Source organism: Hippopotamus amphibius, chromosome 3 (genome assembly GCF_030028045.1).
Source record: "Hippopotamus amphibius kiboko isolate mHipAmp2 chromosome 3, mHipAmp2.hap2, whole genome shotgun sequence".
NCBI classification, from domain to species: Eukaryota; Metazoa; Chordata; class Mammalia; order Artiodactyla; family Hippopotamidae; genus Hippopotamus; species Hippopotamus amphibius.
This window is the reverse complement of record NC_080188.1, coordinates 80234767-80256023: the sequence shown is the minus strand read 5'-3', so window position 1 is coordinate 80256023 and position 21257 is coordinate 80234767. Positions and strand designations below refer to the sequence as shown.

General features: G+C 35.9%; 1 protein-coding gene and 1 non-coding gene across 2 annotated transcripts in view; both read left to right on the top strand.

Moving 5' to 3' along the window:
* Positions 1-21257, top strand: part of IQCM (IQ motif containing M) — a 324469-nt gene that overhangs the window by 142399 nt on the left and 160813 nt on the right. Inside the window, exons 9-10 of the mRNA XM_057726958.1 lie at positions 3829-3973; positions 10361-10495. Of these exons, the coding sequence (XP_057582941.1) occupies positions 3829-3973; positions 10361-10495 (280 nt within the window). The remainder of the gene's footprint in view (positions 1-3828; positions 3974-10360; positions 10496-21257) is intronic.
* Positions 20682-20788, top strand: LOC130850558 (U6 spliceosomal RNA). Its single transcript, XR_009052930.1, has one exon. It is a non-coding gene; the product is annotated as a U6 spliceosomal RNA (small nuclear RNA).

The following is a 21257-nucleotide window of genomic DNA, read 5'->3' as shown; positions in this document are numbered from 1 at the left end:
GGGTAAAGTTGGAGAAATGCACAGTAGGGAGGACATTGTATTTAATTGGATTTGGAGATAAGGGAGCTGTAGAAGTCAAGAATGGATCCTAGGTTTTTGTCTTGAGCAACCTGATGGATGGTTGTGAAATACAGAACTTAGGAAGAGTGAGTAGGAGAGGTGAAAGGAAAGGAAAGGAAAGAGAGTCCAGTTTTCAATGATGAGTGTAAATTGCCTATGGAATATTCTTGAAATGTCTGGGAAGCAGTTGGGTAAATGAGTCTAAGCACAGAGGAGGACTGGGCCATTAGGGAAATATTTGAGGTTCCTCAGTAGTTCTTAAACTCTTTCCACCCTAACACACTTGAAGAAAAATAAAAACCCTCCCAACCGTAAAAGTGACTCAATTTGGCAGTGATTCTCACTTTATCTCTGAGAAAGCTCTTCCCCCAGGTGACTGCATGGCTCTTTTACTTCATTCACGTTTCTGCTCATTGTTCCTTTATCAAAACGCCTGCCCCGTACTACCCTATAAAAAAAATAACACCTACTCTGGTCACTCCCTGTTCCATTGAAAACACTATTGTTCTTCATGCCACTGACTGCCAGCTAATACATACATGTTTATTGCATTATCGTTCCTTACATCAGAATGTGATTCATTGTGAGACAGGAGTTTTGTCTTTTCTGTTCACTAATCTATCCACAAGGTCTAGAACATTCCTGGCACATTTTTTTGAATAAATTATTTTCACCATGTTGGAGAATGGGATGAGAGGATGTGAAATCTGGGAAATCTTTGCTACACATTTTGATTCAGCTCCCTGATCAAGGATGCCCTCTATACTCTGCCCACATCCATAGATTTGAGAATCATTATTAATGATACTGTCTGGAGCCTCTGGAATTTATGTCCTTGTCCAGAGAGAGCATGTAAAGTATGGAGAGAGGCATGTAAAGGTAAGAGTGAGAAAGACCAATGCTCAAGAGGGAAGGCAGAGATGAGGATTCCACAAACAATGAAGCAATAGCTAGAGAGGTATGAAGAAAACCAGAATATACTAGATTAAGGAAGTTCAGACATTTCCAATGCTGTTAGGAATGAAGGCCTAGGCAAATTAAGTAGAAGACATGAACCTAGTACTTCACAGTAGGAGAAACATAAATGGCTAGTAAACATGAAGAGAGGCTACTCTTGCTAGTAATCAAAGAAATTAAATCCCACTAAGTATCACATGGTAGTGGAATTCTCCCAACAAGCAATCAATTCATGACTTTAAAAAAAAGACATGACCATATCAAATAAAAAGCAGACTTTTATTCCAAAAAAATTTTAAATGCTGATGTATGATAAGCATAATACATTTACACTTTAATTCAACATGGATTGGAAAATTATAATCAATAACTTGCATTGTCTTTTATTCCAATATTGCTGTTGTAAATATCAATTTGTACTTTTTTTCTGATTAATTCTATCTTGAGAAACGTTTAGAAATATGGTGAAAGGTTCACATACTCAGATGACATAGTATCATAACTGAGGCATATTTCTATACGGAAGGCTGATAGAGAGGCATGCTATAATAAGAACCACACAGATGGACCACTGCCATTTTCTCTGACCCAACTTCTTAACCATGAAAACCTCCTAGGTAGCCTTCCAAATGCCTCATATCTGAGAAGCATTTCTTCACACAATGGGTTGTGTCCACAAAAGAGGATTTATTAAATTCAGAAGAAAAAACACTCAGGTTGCATTTGGTGACTGCCCAAATACCCCTGCTCTCTTAGCAAATGTCATCATTCAACTAAGCAGCACTCCAAGCAGGGACCTTTTGGCTCATGTTCTAAGAATACAATTAAAACAGTGCTTGATTTTTAATTATAAGCAAAAGAAACCTACTGACAGATTCAAGCAGAAAGGTATTGAGTAGAATATTGGGCAGAGGTCTGAAGAATTAAGCTCAGAAACATGAAGGGAGGATGAAGGCTAGCCTAAATAGCTCCCAGGACTCCAGTCAAATCCTGCACAGAGTCTGATGCAAATGCTGAATCCTGTTCTGCCTCCACAAATGCTACCCTTGGAAAATGAATATTGCTGCCAGGGTTATTCTACCACACAAATAGATTTCCCACTGTTTCACTTTTAAAAGTATTATTAGTTTCAAGTCAAAACCTGAGGCTGGTGTAGATAATGGATGAAGCTTTGTCACAGGTCTGCATCCTAGCAACAGAGGAGGCTTGGGTCATGAGCATCTGATTTGTGGCTTCAAATTGTAGGAAGTAGGTTCTGCCTTCTACTGAGATTCGTATGGTGGGGAGTGCTCCAAAAGTGTGACCAACCCATTGTATAAAACAAAACAAAACAACAGCAATAAAATGACAAGAGCCTATTGAACAAAAGGCAGATTAAAAATACACATTGGAAAATGTTAATAAATGTTGAAAGACATTAGCAAACATTCAGAATCTGCCTGATTCTGATAGAATTCAGATGGAAGGAAAAAAGGAAAGTAGTGAAATTATGCTAATTTATTTTTTTATTCAGATAAATCAAGAAATATTATTTCATTGATAATTTTGATAAATTAAGAAATATAGGCTTAAACATAGTATTTAAAAATTTCAGAGAGGAATCACAAAATTAAGTGAAGGTGAAGAAAAATGAAATAATAAAAACAACCTTTAAAGAATCCCACATCACAAAACAGAAAATAAATAACAAGAGCAAGAACAATCCTAAGTGTAATAATAAATATACTAGGAAAGAAACCAAAACAAACATTTACAGAATGGGTGAAAAATGTGAAATTCAAGTAAATTAAGAGGAGTATAGTATATAATTAAAAGTGTGGGCTCTGAAGTGTCCCTGTTTTGAATTCAGAAACTATTCTGCAATTTACTAACTATAGGACCTTGGGAAAGTTATTTAAAGATTTTATGCTTTGGCGTTTTTACTTGTATAATGTATGCAAAGCACATCAAAGGAAAGCTGACTCAGAGGAAATTTCATGAACTTAAATACATTCCTAAAAAAAATAATGAAAATTGGTGAATGAAGTCTTTAATTTAAGAAGTCCAGAAGGAGAAAATAAACCTTAAAAAAGGAATTAATAAAGATAAGTAGAGAAATTAATGAGTTAGAAAATGTAAAATGTAAAAATAATTGAATTGATAAATAAAATGGAACTGGCTGTTTAGAAAAGGAAAAAAGTGAAATAGATGAGTTTTTATACTTTAATTTTTAAAAGTTTATTGTAGTAGAATGTAGAAAATGAATATACAGAAAAATATAGTCACAGAAAAAAGGTAAACTGATAGAACAACTTGTGCACATATGCTAAAAAGGGTTAATTTCTTCAATATTCAGAGTTTTTTAAGGAATCAACAAGTAAAACCTAAAAAAATTGGTGAAAAATAGGTGCAATACATAAATATACAACTTTCAAAAGAAAGAAAATACAAGGATTTGAGCACCCAGAGTGGATAGCTTAGGCAAGAATCATTCATTACAGAGCAATGCCTTAATAAAACTTATTTTTTTTTCTGGCTAAGTGGGCTACACGTTATAGGAATCTTCTATGAAAGTATCCACCACTGAAACCTCTATTTTATGGGAAGCATGTGTATGTGATGACAAAGCAACTTGACATGATGTTCTCTGAACTTCAGGGAGAGTATCCTACTCTATAATGCATGTGTTTAACCAACGTTACTTAGAAACATAAATACATCCATAATCTGAGAGATTGGGTGAGATAGATGAAGTGAATAGGGCAAAATCAGATTAAATATAAATAGCAGACATATAAAAGGAGCTAAACTGTCTATATTGCTGTTTTATAGGCTTTGTATCATGGACCAGATTTGAGGACAGTTATAAACATGTATTGCAGACTAATCCATCGTGTTAAATATCGACTTGGTCTTTGGAGGACGAGACAAATTATAAACCTTACAGAGCTAGAGGAATGGATGGACAGAAAAAAATGTAAGTGATGCTGTCATTTTTTTTTAATACATTTATTTATTTATTTATTTATTTTATTGGCTGTGTTGGGTCTTTTTTGCTGTGCATGGGCTTTCTTTTAGTTGCGGTGAGTGGGGGCTACTCTTCGTTGTGGTGCGCGGGCTCCTCATTGCTGTGGCTTCTCTTGTTGTGGAGCACAGGCTGTAGGCATGTGGGCTTCAGTAGTTACAGTACATGGGCTCAATAGTTGTGGCTCACGGGTTCTAAAGTGCAGACTCAATAGTTGTGGCACACGGGCTTAGTTGCTCTGTGGCATGTGGGCTCTTCCTGGAACAGGGATCAAACCTGTGTCCCCTGCATTGGCAGGCAGATTCTAAACCACTGCACCACCTAGGAAGCCCAATGCTGTCATTTCTGATTTGATTTTAGGTTTGGAATTAATTTAGCCAATAAAATTTACATATAATTTACATATAATTACCCATAGACAACACAAGTAGACCATGTTTTTATTGCAGCAAACTACTTGCATTTTAAGGTGACTTTAATATGCGGATTAATTTATTAGGATATCATTCTGGCTAAACAAAACATAAAGGAAATTTAAAGGAAAGATAGCTGAAGAATCAGATTTCAGACAGAACACGAACCAGAGCTGCTCCAGAGATCTAGGGAGCAAAAAAAGGAGCAATCTCTATTTGCCTCTGGGGGATAGAAAAGATGTTATCAGTTTATAACTTTTTATTCTTGAGCTTTAAACTCAAATTCTAGGGAGAGAACGCCTGGTTGGTTTAGCTTGAGTTATGTGTCCAACACTTTCCCTTGGTAGGGCAAAGAAATTTGCTTGGGAGTTGCATAGAGGCTATATTAATTGGGGGGAGGGTGTAGCTCCCCATAGGAAACTACATATTTATAACAGAGGAACAGTTGATATTCATTACATGTTGCTCATTAGTGTTGAAATTCTATGCAAAGAACAAGTTTTCCAATTTCTCTCTTAACTTTCAGAGATCCTGATTTTTATTATAGTTAATGAATTTAGTATTACTTAGGATTAGGACAGATATTACAGTCTGTTTCTTGATTAAAAAATAAATAAGTGAGGATTCTGGTTTCTGCTTCTGCATGTCAGGAGCTTGGAAGTCACCACTCCATCTTAACAACAAGTAAAAAAGCTGAATAGACTAAAAAATCAATAACTCTTCTTGGACCTGTAAGAGAGGGGAGGACACAGAGCAAACTGTTGCCCCTAAGGTTGGAGAGACAGGCATGAAAATACAGGGATTCACAGCTTACCAGAGCAGAGACTCATGAGCAGAATCCAATGTGGGAACCAGTGCTGGGGTAAGAAAAATGAACTGTAATTGACAAACGGCTGGACGCTCAGTGTGGATGGAGAGTTAAATTCCAACAGGATCATCATAAAGGGGTCTTCACAATACTGTGATATTTACCTCCAGAGCTCAATCACATTCCCACAGTAAATATGAGAAAATGAACCACTTTGAAATATGCCAGAGCACTCCATTCTTCTTAACAAGGTCTGCCTTCAGGGGAAACTAATTAACCAGAGCCTAAGCTGCTGGGTATTATCAGAGCCTAATTAACCTGTGGAAGGGAAATACCCAACTCCAGTCCACTCTGACCATCCTGTCACACCTAAGGAGGAAGAAAAAAACTGGGAAACTTCATTCATGAAGTTCACAGTCCAGAGACATAGGCTCAGTGAGAGACTGAGACCTAATCATTAGAACACTTCCTCTCCCCTGACACCTTATCATCACATTACTAGAGGCCTTTTTACAGCAGTCCCTTTTACCCAATATGTCATGTCTAGCTATCAAGAAAAAAATTATAAGGTATACAAAAATGCAAAAAACACAATTTGTAAAGACAAAGCAACTATCAGAACCAGACATGGCAGGGATGTTGGAATTATCAGACTGAGGATTTAAAGCAACTATGATTAATATGCTAATATTGGATAAAATAGCATGCAAGAGCAGATGGGCAATGTACGCAGAGAGATGGAAATTCCAAGAAAGAACCCAAAAGAAATGATAAGAATAAAAAAATACTGTAACAGAAATGAAGAATGCCTTTGATGGGCTTCTTGGAAAGATGGCTGAGGAAAGATTCTCTGAGCTAGAAATTATATCAATAGAATCCTTGAACACTAAATTGCAAAGAAAACAAAGGCTGAAATAAAAAACAGAACAAAATATCCAGGGACTGTAGGGCAACTACAAAAGGAGTAACATATGGGAATACCAGAGGGAGACGAAAGAGAGAAATAGAGGAAATATTTATAACAATAATGACTGAGAATTTCCCCAAATTAATGTCAGACACCAAATCACAGATCCAGGAAGCCTAGAGAACACCAAGCAGAATAAATTCCAAAAAACTACACCTAGGCATATCATCTTCAAACTATAGAAAATTAAAGATAAAGAAAAAAATTCTGAAAGAAGCCAGATGGAGAAGACACCTTGCCTCTGGAGAAAAAAAATAAGAATTACATTTGACTTATCCAAAACCATGCAAGTAAGAAGAATGGCATGAAATAGTTGTGTTGAGAGAAACAAACCACCATCCTAGAATTCTGTACCCTGCAAAATTATCCTTAAAGAAGTGAAGGATTTTCTCAGACAAACAAAAGTTGAGGGAATTTGTTGCCAGTATATCTGCCTTGCAATAAGTGTTAAAATTGTTTTTTAGAGAAGGGAAATAATATCAGTCAGAAACTCAGACTACAAAAAGTAAAGAAGAGCACTGAAGAAGGAATAAGAAGGTAAAATAAAACATTTCTTTTCTTATTCCTAAGTGATCTAACAAATGAAAGTTTGTTCAAAATAATACTAACAATATACCCAATTACAATATACATATATAGCTTAGGTTTAATTATATATGCTAATATATATACATGTGTATATAAGTGAAGTGAATGACAGCAATTATACAAGAGATGGGAAGGAAGAATTAGGATTATTTTATTATTGTAAGGTATTTGCAGTACCCATGAGGTAGGATAGTGTTATTTGAAAGTGCATTTAGACTAGCTGTAAATGTACATTGTGAACTCTAGGGCAGCCATTAAAAAAAGTGAGAAAAAAAAGTAAAATAGATATGTTATGAAATGAAAGAAAATGGAATCATATAAAATCCTCAATTAAAACTACAAAATGCAGAGAAAAAGTAGAAGATAAAATAAGAACAAGGACAACAAATAGAAAAATCTATTGGACATAGTAGATATGAATCCAACTGTATCAGTTATCACTTTGAATGTTAAATGATCTAAATTCACCAATTAAAAGAGAGACATTGTCAGAGTGGATCAAAAAACACAACTCAACCATATGCTGTCTACAAGAAACCCACTTTAAATATATAGACATATGTAGATTGAAAGTAAATGGATGGAGAAAAATATACCTTGCTAACAATAATCAAAAGAAAGCAGGAGTAGCTCTATTAATTTCAGACGGAGCAGACTGCAAATTAAGGAAAGTTATCAAAGGTGAAGAAGAGCATTAAATAATGATAAAGGGGTCAATTCTCCAAGAAGACATTAGCAATTTTAATTGTGTGTACACCTAACAACATAGCATCAAACCATGTGAGGCAAAAACTGATAGAACTACAAGAAAAAAATAGGTGAATCCACTATCACAGTTAGAGACTTCAGTGTTCCACTATACAAACTAGATAGATCAAGCAAGCAGGGTAGTAATGACATAGTTAACCTCAACAATACCATCAATCAACTGGATATAATTGACATCTCTAATTTACTTCATCAAGCAACATCGGAATATATATTTTTCTTGATCAAACAACATCAGAATACATATTTTTCTATTGTACATATTTTGTTACCTTTATAGCTAAGTATTTCATTTTTGGGGGTACTAATGTAAATAGTAGTGTGTTTTTAATTTCAAAGTTCACTTGTTCATTGTTGGTATATAGAAAAGCAATTAACTTTTGTATTTTAACCTTGTATCCTGTAACCTTGATATACATGGCTTATTAATTTCAAAGGGGTTTTGTCAATTCTTTCAGATTTTCTGCACAGACGATTCTGTGATCTGTAAACAAAGATCGTTTTATTTCTTCCTTCCTAATCTGTATGCCTTTATTTCCTTTTCTCGCTTTACTGAAAATCATTGATTTATAATTGATAATGGGGGTGGTGGTGGAAGCTCTGCTTGAGTGGGGGTAAAGGATCGATGAGAAATTTCTGTGCCTCCTTCTCAATTTTGTTTTAAACTTAAAACTGCTCTTGTAACTTTTCTTTAAAAAACCCCAAACAACAACAAAATGATGCAAGTAAATTATATTTAATTGGAATCAGCAACTTTTGTCTTATAATGTAAAAGCGTCACATTTTTGGTAGCTTCAGCTCGTCACAAAATGTTTGTTTTACAGTAGACTGTAAGTTCCATCAATACAAGGACTGTGTGTTATGTTCATTAGTTACACACCCACCGTCAACAAATGCCTGGTTTATCAGAAAGGCTCAAAAATATTTTTTGAAAGGATAGTTTTCATTGAGCTTATTAATTGTGCTAAACTTATGTACCAAAAGTATTTACCACTAATCATAATTCTCTGAGTTAGAATGCCTCCTTTTCTGTGGCTAGAAGTTGAGAAAGAGAGAGAGGAAGAGAGAGAGGAAGAGAGAGAGATTCTGCATAAGTCATGAAACTCAGATCAATTTCCCCAGTCCAACAGCCTGGTTTCTAGAGAAAAAAGCAGGAAGGAGCAAAGTGTTTGAGAGATGAAAAGGTAGGAAGAAGAAGGGAGAAAGAGAAAACAAGTGAGAGAGGCAGAGAAAGAGAAAACTCTTCTCTCATTAGGAAACTGCTGGGACTCCCTTTACTTTAAAATCCTTTAAAAAGTGAGAGGGAGTACAACTATCTTATTTGGGGAAATACTGTTAGCAGAATGGAGAAATGAGACAGGTAAGAGATAGAAGGAAGAAAAAAGTACATTATCCAGCAGATCACCATGTGGGCAACCAGAGCTTAATCCCTCCGGGGAACAGTATAGCCATCTTGCCTCAAATGCTGTGTCTTTATCCACCAACTCCCCCAGTCAGAGATTAAGGGCCTCGCTAAAGGGAGCCTCGATTGCCTGCCATTTCTGCCTTGCTGAACGGGTGGGCAGAATGGAGTCCTGCAGCCAGAGGGAGCCCTTAGGCAATGAAATACAGATGCTGGCCTTTGAAAGTCAGGTTAGCATGCACAGACGTGCAAGGGACAAGGCAATATGAATGGAGACACCAACAGCAACTGCTCTAGTTTGCTTGTTTGAATAGAGAGAAAAAGTCACAGAAGATACTAAATAGACATGTTTATTTTCTGCTGTGTTTCAGGATCTGGACTAGCTACTCATATTCAGGCAATCACTAAATATTTCTTGAACTTGTTGATGTCTCATGACTGTCCACCTCCACTGAGTGAATGGATGAGTGTGTGGACAGAAAATTGAAGTCTCTACCCCTGACTGTGGGAAGACACAGTAACTTCTGTTAGAAACCACCCTGGTGCCCTTTGTCATTGGGAGCCCGTATTTCAGAGCTAAACCTGAACTGAGGACAGATCCTGTCATCTTGTAAATGCTGATTAATAGCCAACTGCATGAGGCTGATCCAAATACTTCAAAATAGAGACTCAATTTCACCTTTCTGAAAAAAAAAAAATGACTACACTTACAAAACGGGTGCTCCAGTTCTCTTAGTCATTATCTAAACCCTGTCTGACACCAAGTGTGGGAAATAGGTGAGGACTGGCTCAGCTGAATGGTTTTCTGGGGAAGCCTTGAGCCAGGAGTAGTAAAAGAGGGTCAAGTAGGAAGTAGGAATGCATGAAGTCACCAAAAAGTAGACATTGTAAGGGTAAAGTCAGCAGTAGAATAAGCAGTCCAAAGTGGAATCGTCAATTCAAATAAATAGTTAGAATGTGGGTAAAAGTCAAAAAGGGATGAAAAAATTAGGGAAACTAATCAAAACCAATAAAAAATGAATGCTGGGTCAACAGAAGTCAGGACCCCAGAAAGGCTGAGCTATGTCTTATGACGTGGTTTGAACATTGATCCATGTAGAGTCTACAGACAACTGTCATGTAAACCAGGCCAGAGGATGCCAGTGTTCTCTTTGGGGAAGCAAGTCCAAATTTCCCACCTGTGGAGTGGGGGAGGGAGAAGCATGTCCACTTCCTCTACCTTCCCCAGGAGGTGGACACGGTGCTACTCTCATCCTGGAGGCTTATCACCGGACGTCAACATAAAACTGGAGCGAAAGTGTCTTCAAATCCAGACGACACTTTCAGGTGGGGTGTATATTTGATATATTATTTACGAAGAAAATATTTTCTTTTATCTTTTTTTTCCTTGTAGTCTATGAAACAATGTTTGCTAAAAGAGAAGATTGGCAAGGATTACAAAGAAGTGAGCTCCTTAAATACTTCAATGACTGTGGTCATTTCCCAACCCATCGGCAAGTTGATGAGGTTTGGGACCTGGTCCATAGAGGTATTTTCTCATTTTTTTTCTTTTTTGGCTTCCTCCTTCTCTCTTTCCACCCTATTTTCCTCCTTTGTTCTTTCCTTCCTTCTCTTACTTTCATTAAACTTGTCTTATAAGTCCCTTTTTTCACATTTTTAAAACCTGATTTTAATATGTATGAAAGAAGAGATTTAAAGAACAGGTTAAAAGAAATTAATATGGTAAATATTAATTTTAGAGAGGTAAAGGAGATTCTTAGCTTTTTAAACTTTTAATGTATTTTTGATACAATGTAAGTTATGTCTGGGTGTATTTTAAACCACCATGTATTTTAATTTTTATTTACTGATGCTAAAGTGATTTCTGCTGAATAGTTAGATTGTGTTCCAAAGAACATAGTCAAGTTTAAATGTTTAAACATTATAAATTATTTCAATACAATAGATTTTCACAGAAAATCATTTCTTTTCTGAATAGTCTGTAAGTAAAGGATAATATTGCATGGGAATATTTAATAAGTTAAGTGGAGCGACATTTCTCCCGTCTCTAAAGACTAGTAAGGGAGTGGAAATTGTCACCAAGGTATGGGAAATTTCAACGAATTTTCCTTAACTCCTTAAGATTCTTCTCAACATTTCTTTCTGTGTCCACACTAATGCTATGGTTTGCTGCCATGTTTAGAGGTGATGAATGATGTATCCATAATTTAATTGAGAGGAAAAGGTAAACAAAGAGAACAAAATGTTTCAGGATCTTTTTTCCTTAAATGGAGGAGAAGGGCCCACATGCCAGTAGGAAGGTAAGATTAATGTCAGAGAGACAAGGGTGAAGCTTCATTATAGGTTGAAGTTCTCTTCCTTTGTTAGTTCTTAGTGTAATTTACCTAATTCTTTCCCTATGGATGGACTTAGCTTTGCCACTGCTGAATCCCTAGGACCTAGAAAAGTTTTCTAAACTCTCGGTAAATATTTGTTCACAGACTGAAGAAGCATCTAGATCACTTTGGATGTTCAAGCAACTCTTTCCTGATGAAAAACATTAAATATTTATTATAGTAAATTTGGGAATATAGAAATATATACAATTACTAACAAATAGCAATTAAAATTTGATGTTTATCATTCCCAGTTTTTTTCTGTGCATATAACATTTTTATGAAAACTGGAATTTTTGACATATTTGAAAATCTACTTTTTTTGCTTAACTCATTAACTTCCAAGCCATAAGTATCTTTTACAACATTATTTATGATAGAGTAATAATCTATCATAGGGGTATTCTGTAAAGTATTTACTGTTGTACATTTAAATTCTGACCATTTTTCTTTATAATAAATAATAATAAAATTTAAAAAATTAAATGAAGCAAAACAGAATCAATTAGGGACTTCAGAAACTTATACTGGTTAGTGTTGGTAATTTAAAATGTTTTTCTTCAAGTTAACAGTTTCATAATGATATTTTCCTTCACTGATTATTTTGAAGTATACCATGAAGGCTTAGATTTAGAGCATGGCTTAGTATTAGCTTGCCTGGATTTAATTCCTGGCTTCATCACTTATTAACTATATGTCTTTAGATAAGTTATTTATCTCTGTTATGCTTTACTTTATATACATTTAAAGGAAAGATTATACTCTCTAAGTCATTGGGCTGTGTTGAGCTTTAAATGAAATAATTCATGTAAAACATGCGGCCCATTATAAGTTCTCAATAAATGTTTGCTATTATTATTCTCAAATAATTCCTGTGTATTTAAATAATTATGAAAATTAACTTTCATAATTTTTATTTTGAAAATGTTAAAATGTTGAACCTAATTGTTGAGTGACATTTCTACAGAGATTTTTGCATTGAATGTTATCCATTGATTTCCATCCATATCATCTCTTGGTTATCACAATGACCTGTGTGCTACAGGAGACGCTATGCTCATTTATGTTCATTTTACAGATGAGAGAACTGAGACTTACAGAGTTTTTTAAGCTCATTAGGACAGCTGAAACTTTATCCCCGGTCTCTTCAAGTCAAATTCAACACTCTTTCCATTTTACTATGTGGAGTAAAATTTAAAAGTTCAGTATCACAAAAACATAATTAGATGGATGATTAAAATATTCTTGACAGCAAGTATTGCCTTTTATTGATCTTTCACAGACTAGATAATGCCTTGCAATATAGTTGGTTTTCTGTAAATGATATACTCTATTAAATTTCTTATTAAAACTAGAATGTTCAAAACAATAGTTAGTTTAAAACATACGGTTTTTTATTATAATGCCTAAAATTGGGAAGCTGTCCTTTATAGAAAGAAGCCACTCTAACATAATTTAAAATGTATGTCCAATTATGTTGCTACATCCAGTTCAAAAATTCTAGTGGTTCATAAGAAGCTTTAACTTAATATGGAGATATTCTAAAATAATGGAAAGAAAACAGAAAATTTATGGAAAATGGAGCTAAATTAATGTTTTCTGCTTGCTTCTGGTAAGAAAATCTGATTCTATGCATTTTGGATTGTCAGTCATCTTCATTCATACTGACTTATTTGATTGTGATAATAGCTCCAGATGTGCAACCTACACATTTTTTTTCATCCAGTAGAATACTTCACTTAACCCATATGTACTTAATTCAACTGATTAACTTCTTCAGTGTATGACACCAAGTAGATCAAAGTTCCAAAACTGTTGCTATGTGTTCAGGTAAATTTAGCTTTTTTTTTTCCCATTTTTTTTCTTATCACTATGGTAACAAAAATTGTGACTGAGGATATGATTTTTGTCTGAAAATTTTTCTTTGAGAGGTTGAAGCAACTTCAGACTGCATGTAGAGGCTAATCTTAAAAGCTGAAGACTATGAAAACATGAGAACCTTTACTTGATAATCATTTACATCTCAACAAATGAAACTAATAACAGTAGAATACTATATCTCAAAGTAAAGAAGAGAATACATTTGGTTCTATATTATCTATTCTCATATCTGGCTAGTTTTTAGAAGTTCGAACTTTGAAGTTTTTCCAGTGTTTTCTGAACACGTAAACAGAACTTTTAGTTTGTTTTCTGCAATTAAAATGAACTCAACAATGAAGACAAGCCCACTTTCACTGTGGAGCCCTAGACAAAAATCTTTTTTTTAAAATAAATTTTATCTATCTATCTATCTATTTATTTATTTATATATTGGCTGTGTTGTCTGTTTGTTGCTTTCTCTAGTTGTGGCGAGCGGGGGCTACTCTTTGTCGCAATGTGGGCTTCTCATTGTGGTGGCTTCTCTTGTTGCACAGCATGGGCTCTAGGCATGCAGGCTTCAGGAGTTGTGGCACACAGGCTCAGTAGTTGTGGCTCGTGGACTCTAGAGTGCAGGCTCAGTAGCTGTGGCATATGGGCTTAGTTGCTTCTCGGCATGTGGGATCTTCCCGGGCCAGGGATCAAACCTGTGTCCCCTGCATTGGCAGGCAGATTCTTAACCACTGTGCCACCAGGGAAGCCTGACAAAAATCTTAAAACCTGAAATATTCTCTGCATTTGAAGAAACAATGGTCTGGGATAGGCTATGAATTATTTTCAGCTCCCTGACTAGTTGGTGGCAAACTGTAACTGTATCCTGGGCTCCTCAGGGCATAGCTTTGTCCACCACAAGCAGACAACACAGGATTTCCTGTTATTTTCTCAAGATATGGCTTTATGTTATTAAATGGGGAGCATATAATGATTTTCTCCTAAAATTTTTTTCACATGAAAAAGTTCTCTAATAATAAGGTTTTTATCATACAGAAAGGGGATTAAAGAGGATTAAAAAAGATAGTAGATAGTAGAGGATTCTAGGGCATAAAAAATTCTAGTGATAAAAGAATGCAGAAGTATCAGAGGCAACGTTACAAAAGCCATATTCTAAATAACTTCTAAAAAAGAAATTTAACACAATTCTTATTGTAAAACATTTTGAAAATGCGTACTAAAAACAAAAGCTGAAATGAATAATACTGGCAATTTTATGTTTCAGAGTGACTAGAGGTCAACTACAATAGGTAGCCAGGTCTTATAAAGATCTCTTAGTGCCACCATAAACATGTGGGGAAAGTTTCTGGCAATCTGTCTTCTTTTTCTAATATAATAAAAGTGTGATCGCACTATGCATTTATGTTGCTGGTACAAATCTCAGTCCATGAACTCTCTGTTTCTCTACAAGGAGTTAATTTTTATTCCTCACCACCACCCATCAAACTTTAATTTCAGTCAATTTGGCTTTTCATTGTCTTTTCATGAGGTTGTGGCCAGATAACGAAGGAGGGCTACGTAGTGATGTAGCATGTGGCACGTCCTGTCCCACAGATCTGCAATATCTGCCCATTTATCTCTTATCAACTGTGTTATGGAGACTGTTAATGCCAATGGGTGTGGATTTTTTCTCACCTCTTCAAATCAATTTAACTTCCTTTAATGGCTTGTTATGTGGAGAAAATCATGGTCATTTTAGGCATATTGATATTAGTCAGGTCTTCAGACCTTTGTCATGATCCAATTCTGCACAGCCTATGACCTGTAAGTCTATATTTATTCACTAGAGGAGGATGAAATGCTCAAAAATGTGGAGGTGGATAAATGAGTATAATTCCTAGCACAAAATCAGATTATCAGAAATGAAGCAATAAAAATGATTTAGGCATGTGTTCACTATTAGGAAAGTCTGGACCCATGCTAATGACTGAACAATAGGAATAGTCTTTCTACTACCACCTCCACCTCACTGCTGAGGCCCCTGAATTGAATTGCCATGAAGTTTTTTTTAGCAGGATTAAGTATTTTGTTATGCAACACTGGATAACTTGAGAAGGGTTTGATATTGTCCTACCTGCTCTGATGGGTTTACTGCTAATGTCCCATGGATCTACAGACTCTTTCTGTGCATTATACAGATATAAAGGTTTTGTCAGTGGTGTCTATAACCCTTGTGTAGCAGGATGCCACTTTTTTCCTGGTATTTTGACAGATATTCTCTAATGCTTTCAGATATGTGAAAGGTAAAAGCACATGCTCTTCTCTGATGGATAATTTCAGGTATAAGTCATAAAGTGAAAGGAAATGCATTAGAGCATATTACATGGATGCCTTCCTTGGTTGAGACAATCCAGAATCTTTTTTTTTTTGATAAAATTATTGTTACAGATATATTCAACAAACATCTTTTGAGCACTCAATATGTGCTGTGAAATGTAATATGGTTCAAAGGTCTCAGAGTCTCTATAATAACTGGAGGGACCTGCGCGAATATAACTGGATAATACAATGTTGTAAATGTTTATACAGTCACACATGTATCAAGTGCTTAGATGACACAGATATTAATTATGTCTTAAGTTTGGAAATTAGGGAAAGTTATAGAGTATATTTAAGACGAGTCAATCATTGTAGGATGAGTTAACTAAATAATAAAAAGACAAAGTCAATGCATAAAGGATTGTACGCAAAGCAAATTAGAATTTACAGAGTTGCTGGAAACAATGAATAGAGGAGACATGTGTCTGCTGGGCGGGTACCTGGAGAGGGCACAATGTTACTAAAACTACTGACTAAAACATGCCAGGTCATTCATTGAGATCTGGTTGACTGTGGTCGCTTTTCCCTATAGGATTCTTCTTGTTTGAACTCCCTTATTCACCTGTCATCTGCCTATTGGAAATGGATGTTTCCAAATGCACAATGCAAATTAGATTTTGGATATAAATCAGTTTTGTGACAGTAGGAGCTATTTAAACACTTTTCCCTAGAGCTTGAATACCCCTGAATAAACTAGAGACCAAACCCCAGGGGCAAAGAGCAAGCGTGAAAGATCTGTCTATCATCACCTTGCGTCAGCTACCTAATCCAAGCAGCTGCTCCTAAAATTCCACCTGCGTTCTCCTCTAATACTTTTAAAAGATGGTTCTTGACATTTTGTCTCATCTTACATTATTTAACACTGTTAATGCCTTCTTTCACTCTATCCATGGCTGTGCAAAGCCTGTGAAAACCCATGCTAATGATATGCCCTGGGAATGGTCATTGCTTGTGGAAGACTTTCCCCTTTCCCTTCTTTTATACCCTACAGTCATGTGAGCTGTTACTCCAATTATTGGGTAACCCTAATTAGCCAATCTGGATTTCTTTAAATATTTGAGTTTTTTATTATTTGGGTTGAAATATTTGTACCATTGTTATATAAGCTGCACACAGACTCTGATTAAATTGTGTCATATTACTTAACACCAGCTATTTTTCTAAAGCCTGTCTATTTTCTTTAAGTAGAAAATAACCATCTTTAAGAAACAGCAGGAACAGCAGGGGTTTGAGAGTGGTGTAACTTCAATAAAGGTATAATTACTTTCATAAGTCTGTTAGAGAGCAAGGCTTTAGGCTTCTTTTGTTAGATCACTGTTTATTAAGATTACACCCAGTTCTCCTAACACGCAGAGATCCACTAGCAAGTCTTTGTTTTATATGATTGAATTACTATAATATCAGGAATATAAACTCCCTGGTGAGACAGACTTTGCTCTGCAAGTCTCTGATAAATGAAAGAAACATTAATATAAAATATTTCATCAGAAATTCTTATGAAATGCAAAGTTTTATGATATAGTATAATTATTCCAACATCATAAACACAGCATTAAAGAGCTTTGTTTTTTCTGGCGTTTCACTTGATCCAGAGTCCTGTTAATTCCCACAGTGAAGAGAAAACTTCCAAAGGACTTAAAAGTAGTTCTCAGACCTTTACGGTCAAATAAGTTTTACAGTTCTCAGTTCACTTCTTAAGTCACCTTTAGGAATGAACATTTTCTAGCATTTCTGAATTAAGCTTTTAAAAGGAATTACACTCTGCTCAATAAGGCACCGTGATACTCCTTTGCTGTGACATCTTTCATAATGATGTAAGTTACAAGTGGTATTGGAATGAAAGCTTGTGATTCAGACTCATAAAACCAAGCCTCTTGCAGGATGCTGCCAGTTTGGCAGCATAGAAGCCAAAAGTTAAAGCTAAAGGATTGTTTCCTTAAAGTTTACCTTTTTAGACACAAGCCCACAAGAGTTTCACTTTGGTATTTCTGTTTCCAAAATTTAAAATTCTGTGACTGTTGCCACATTGAAATAAGCATGGCAATATTGTTGTGTAGAAGTGTTGTTGTTGTTGTTTTTTTTAATCAGAGTCATGTTGGCCTTTTGTACAAGGAGATGCTTATAGAGTAAGCTGCTTTTAGAGCCTAGTTTTTCAGGAATTTTAATGTAAATATCTTATGTTTATACCATAAAGATGTTGGGTTTCTGTTCTTTAAAACAGCAGTCCCCAACCTTTTTGGCACCAGGGACTGGCTTCATGGAAGACAATTTTTCCACCGACTGGGTGGAGGAGGATGGTTTGGGGATGATTCAAGCACATTTCATTTATTGTGCACTTTATTTCTATTATTATTATATTGTAATATATAATGAAATAATTATACAACTCACCATAATGCAGAATCAGTGGGAGCCCTAAGCTTGTTTTCCTGCAAATAGATGGTCCCATCTAGGGGTGATGGGAAACAGTGACATGCGAGGTGTGTTGCTTATGTCCAGTCTACTCTGTAAGATGCAGCTTAATTGCCACTTGCCACTCACTGATAGGGTTTTGCTGTGAGTCTGCAAGCAAGTGATTCATTATGGTCTCTGTGCAGTCAGACCTCTCTGCTAACAATAATCTGTATTTGCAGCTGCCTCCTAGCGCTGGCATCACCGCCTCAGCTCCACCTCAGGTCATCAGGCATTAGACTCTCATAAGGAACACACGACCTAGACCCCTCACATGCACAGTTCACAGTAGGGGTCGTGCTTCTATGAGAATCTAATGCTCTGACAGGTGGAGCTCAGGTGGTGATGCCTGTGGTGGGGAGCAGCTGTAAGTACAGATGAAGCTTCGCTCGCTCACCTGCCACTCACCTCCAGCTGTGTGGTCTGGTTCCTAACAGGCCATGGCCCTGTAGTGGTCCACGGCCCAGGGGGTTGGGGACCCCTGCTTTAGAAGTATTCCTGCCAATGATTCTTTATCTACCAATGCTTATATATATTTTTTAGCATGATGAGGGACCAAACATCTTTTGCTGATGTTGTTTAGTGATTTGGATATAGAGGACTTGATTTCCATATATATCCTTAAATGCACTTATAATCCTTTGAGGTAAAAATAGGTTCACACATATAAGCACATTTGTATAGCATGTATATTATACTTAGTAACTCCCATCGGCACTAATAACTGCCTATAAGAAAGGCAGATACCATAACCTTCTCTTTCTCTTTATTTTTTGTGGGGTTTAATTTATAGTACGAATCGGAGAAGGCAAAAATTGAGCATACACCTACAATTTATTGTGCATATTTTCTAGCATTGAGATTTACATTGAATATTAAACAATCACATAAACTAGTGGCTCTTAGCTAAGGTCTCATAACATATTCATGTATTTAAATAAGCTGTAAAGTGAATTCCAAATCTTTTGATTCTAAGAAAGTTAATGTACCCAGACTTTTAAAGTAAGAAATAAATTTGAATGGATTAAAAGATAATCCCTACAACATAACCTTCACTTGCTAGAATTCCAAAGAGTTTGTTGAGGAGAGAGAGGATGGAAACATCGCTGGAGTGCTGGAGTGCCACCAAGATGCAGCCTTTGTGCCTGTGACATGTGGGTGAGCCTCACCCTTGGGCTGCTGGAGCCAGAAACAGAATGAGAATCCCTGTCTTGCATTAATGCCCCATATCTGCTAATTTCTAGTAGGAAAATCTCAATCTGCTTAATCTGCCCTTGGAAAAAAATTCCAATTATTGTACAGAATAAGGAATAGGACTGCTTTTCAGGGATGAGATGATTGCTAGTATAATTACTGCCTACCTTCTTGCTGAGGCCATACTATTGTATTTTCTGTGGATACCTAGAACTAAGCATTGTTTGGAACACGCCTAATACCGTCATCTTCATAGTGTTTTGGTTACAATGAAAGACAAAGAGGTCTATTACCAACCACCATATTCTAAATGGTTAGTCTGCAGATGATAACTAGCTCCCTCATGTAAAATTTGCAGGACGTAGCATTGAGATTACCTTAGGGATTTTGTTTTTCTGTTTATTTCCAGCTGTTTTGTGTTCTCAGTCTTCTGAAGGTGCTTGCAGATAACAGTTTTCACTGATTCTCGAGCTCTCATTTTCTAGTCTTCATTTCTATCGATTGTATTCTGATAACTACTTAATTACTTCCTAGGTTGTAACTAGATTTTGTCATTACCAGTAACATCTTTCATCTTTCTCTTCAACCTCTTACTCTCTGATCACCTCCTCATATCTTTTTGGCTGTTCTCCCCTTTCAATAAATCTGCAGCCCCATGGAGACATTCAGTCCATTAACTTTACTGTATGTACAGTATTCATAACCCCTGAGATTTTTTTACCTTTCTCCTTACTCAGCTTAGATTCATTCCACGGTACCCTTGCATATCTTTTTAACCTCCTTACCCTCCTCAGACTTATTTTCCAAAGGGCTGAATCTGATAGAATCAACTTTCTGCCTAGTTCATGTAGGTAAATATGACATAGCTGGAGAAAAACATAACTAGGCTGATTTATTTCACTTTCAATTTCTGATCACAAATGTCAAGTGGACTCTCAGAACTGCCAGGCAATTTTATTCCACTTTTCAAGTTAATTCAGACTCCTCCTCTCCCTGATTAATATTCCGCATGATCTTGGCCTTCCTCAAACTGTAAACATCTCATCCTCCTCCTTTCTGTTGATGACCTTATCTCTAATAAAACTGATATAGCAGACACAATTAGAAAAGATTATCTTATCTCCCTACCTCCCAACCTATCAGCCTTCCAGCATCTTCAGCCTCAGAGCTGGCTTTTCTTCCTCTTGCAAGGGATGAACTTTCCCTGTTCATCCCTTCTTGATCACAGTATTCTGTTGTCTCAGACTTACTGAAGGATTTTACTCCTGTCTTTACTTTCTTCACTCCAGATTATTTCCTGTCTCACCTCTATTATGTACTTCTTCTCTCCTGGACTGTATCTTAAGATCATACAAACATGCTGAAAAATTTTCCATCTTACAAACACCCTCCCTAGATGCCACATGATCTATTGTTCTTCTTCAACTATCATTCCATTTCTTTGTTCTCCTTTAAAAGAAACTCCTCATGCTTGCTTCGGCAGCACATATACTAAAATTGGAACACTACAAAGAAGATGAGCATGGCCTCTGCACAAAGATGACAGGAAAATTTGTGAAGCATTCCATATTTTTTAAAAAAAACGAAAAAACAAACAAAAAAGAAACTCCTCAAAATACTAAGTCTATTTGCCATTTCTACTTCTTTCTTTACCTCCTATTCCTTTTTTCTTTTGAAGACATTGTGAAGTACTTCAGACCTATAAAAAGAATCAGTGAAATATATAGTAAACACCATTCAGGTAGTGGACCAATGCTATATGTATCAACATGGATAAATATTTGTAAAATAATTATGAGTAAAGAAAAAGTTTCCAAGGGACACAACTTACATAAAAATTGTAGGTATTCAAAACAATATTTTATATTGTTTGAGAGTACATGTATATGCAGTAAAAGCATAAAGACATGAGTGGTAAAGGAAGATAGCAAATTCAGAACAATGATTATTTCCCTTTTTTTCCCACCAAAGGCGAAACAGATTTTTAAGGAGTCTAGGCATGTCAGAGAACCCCAGTCAGTCACAGAGAAGAGGGCCTAACAT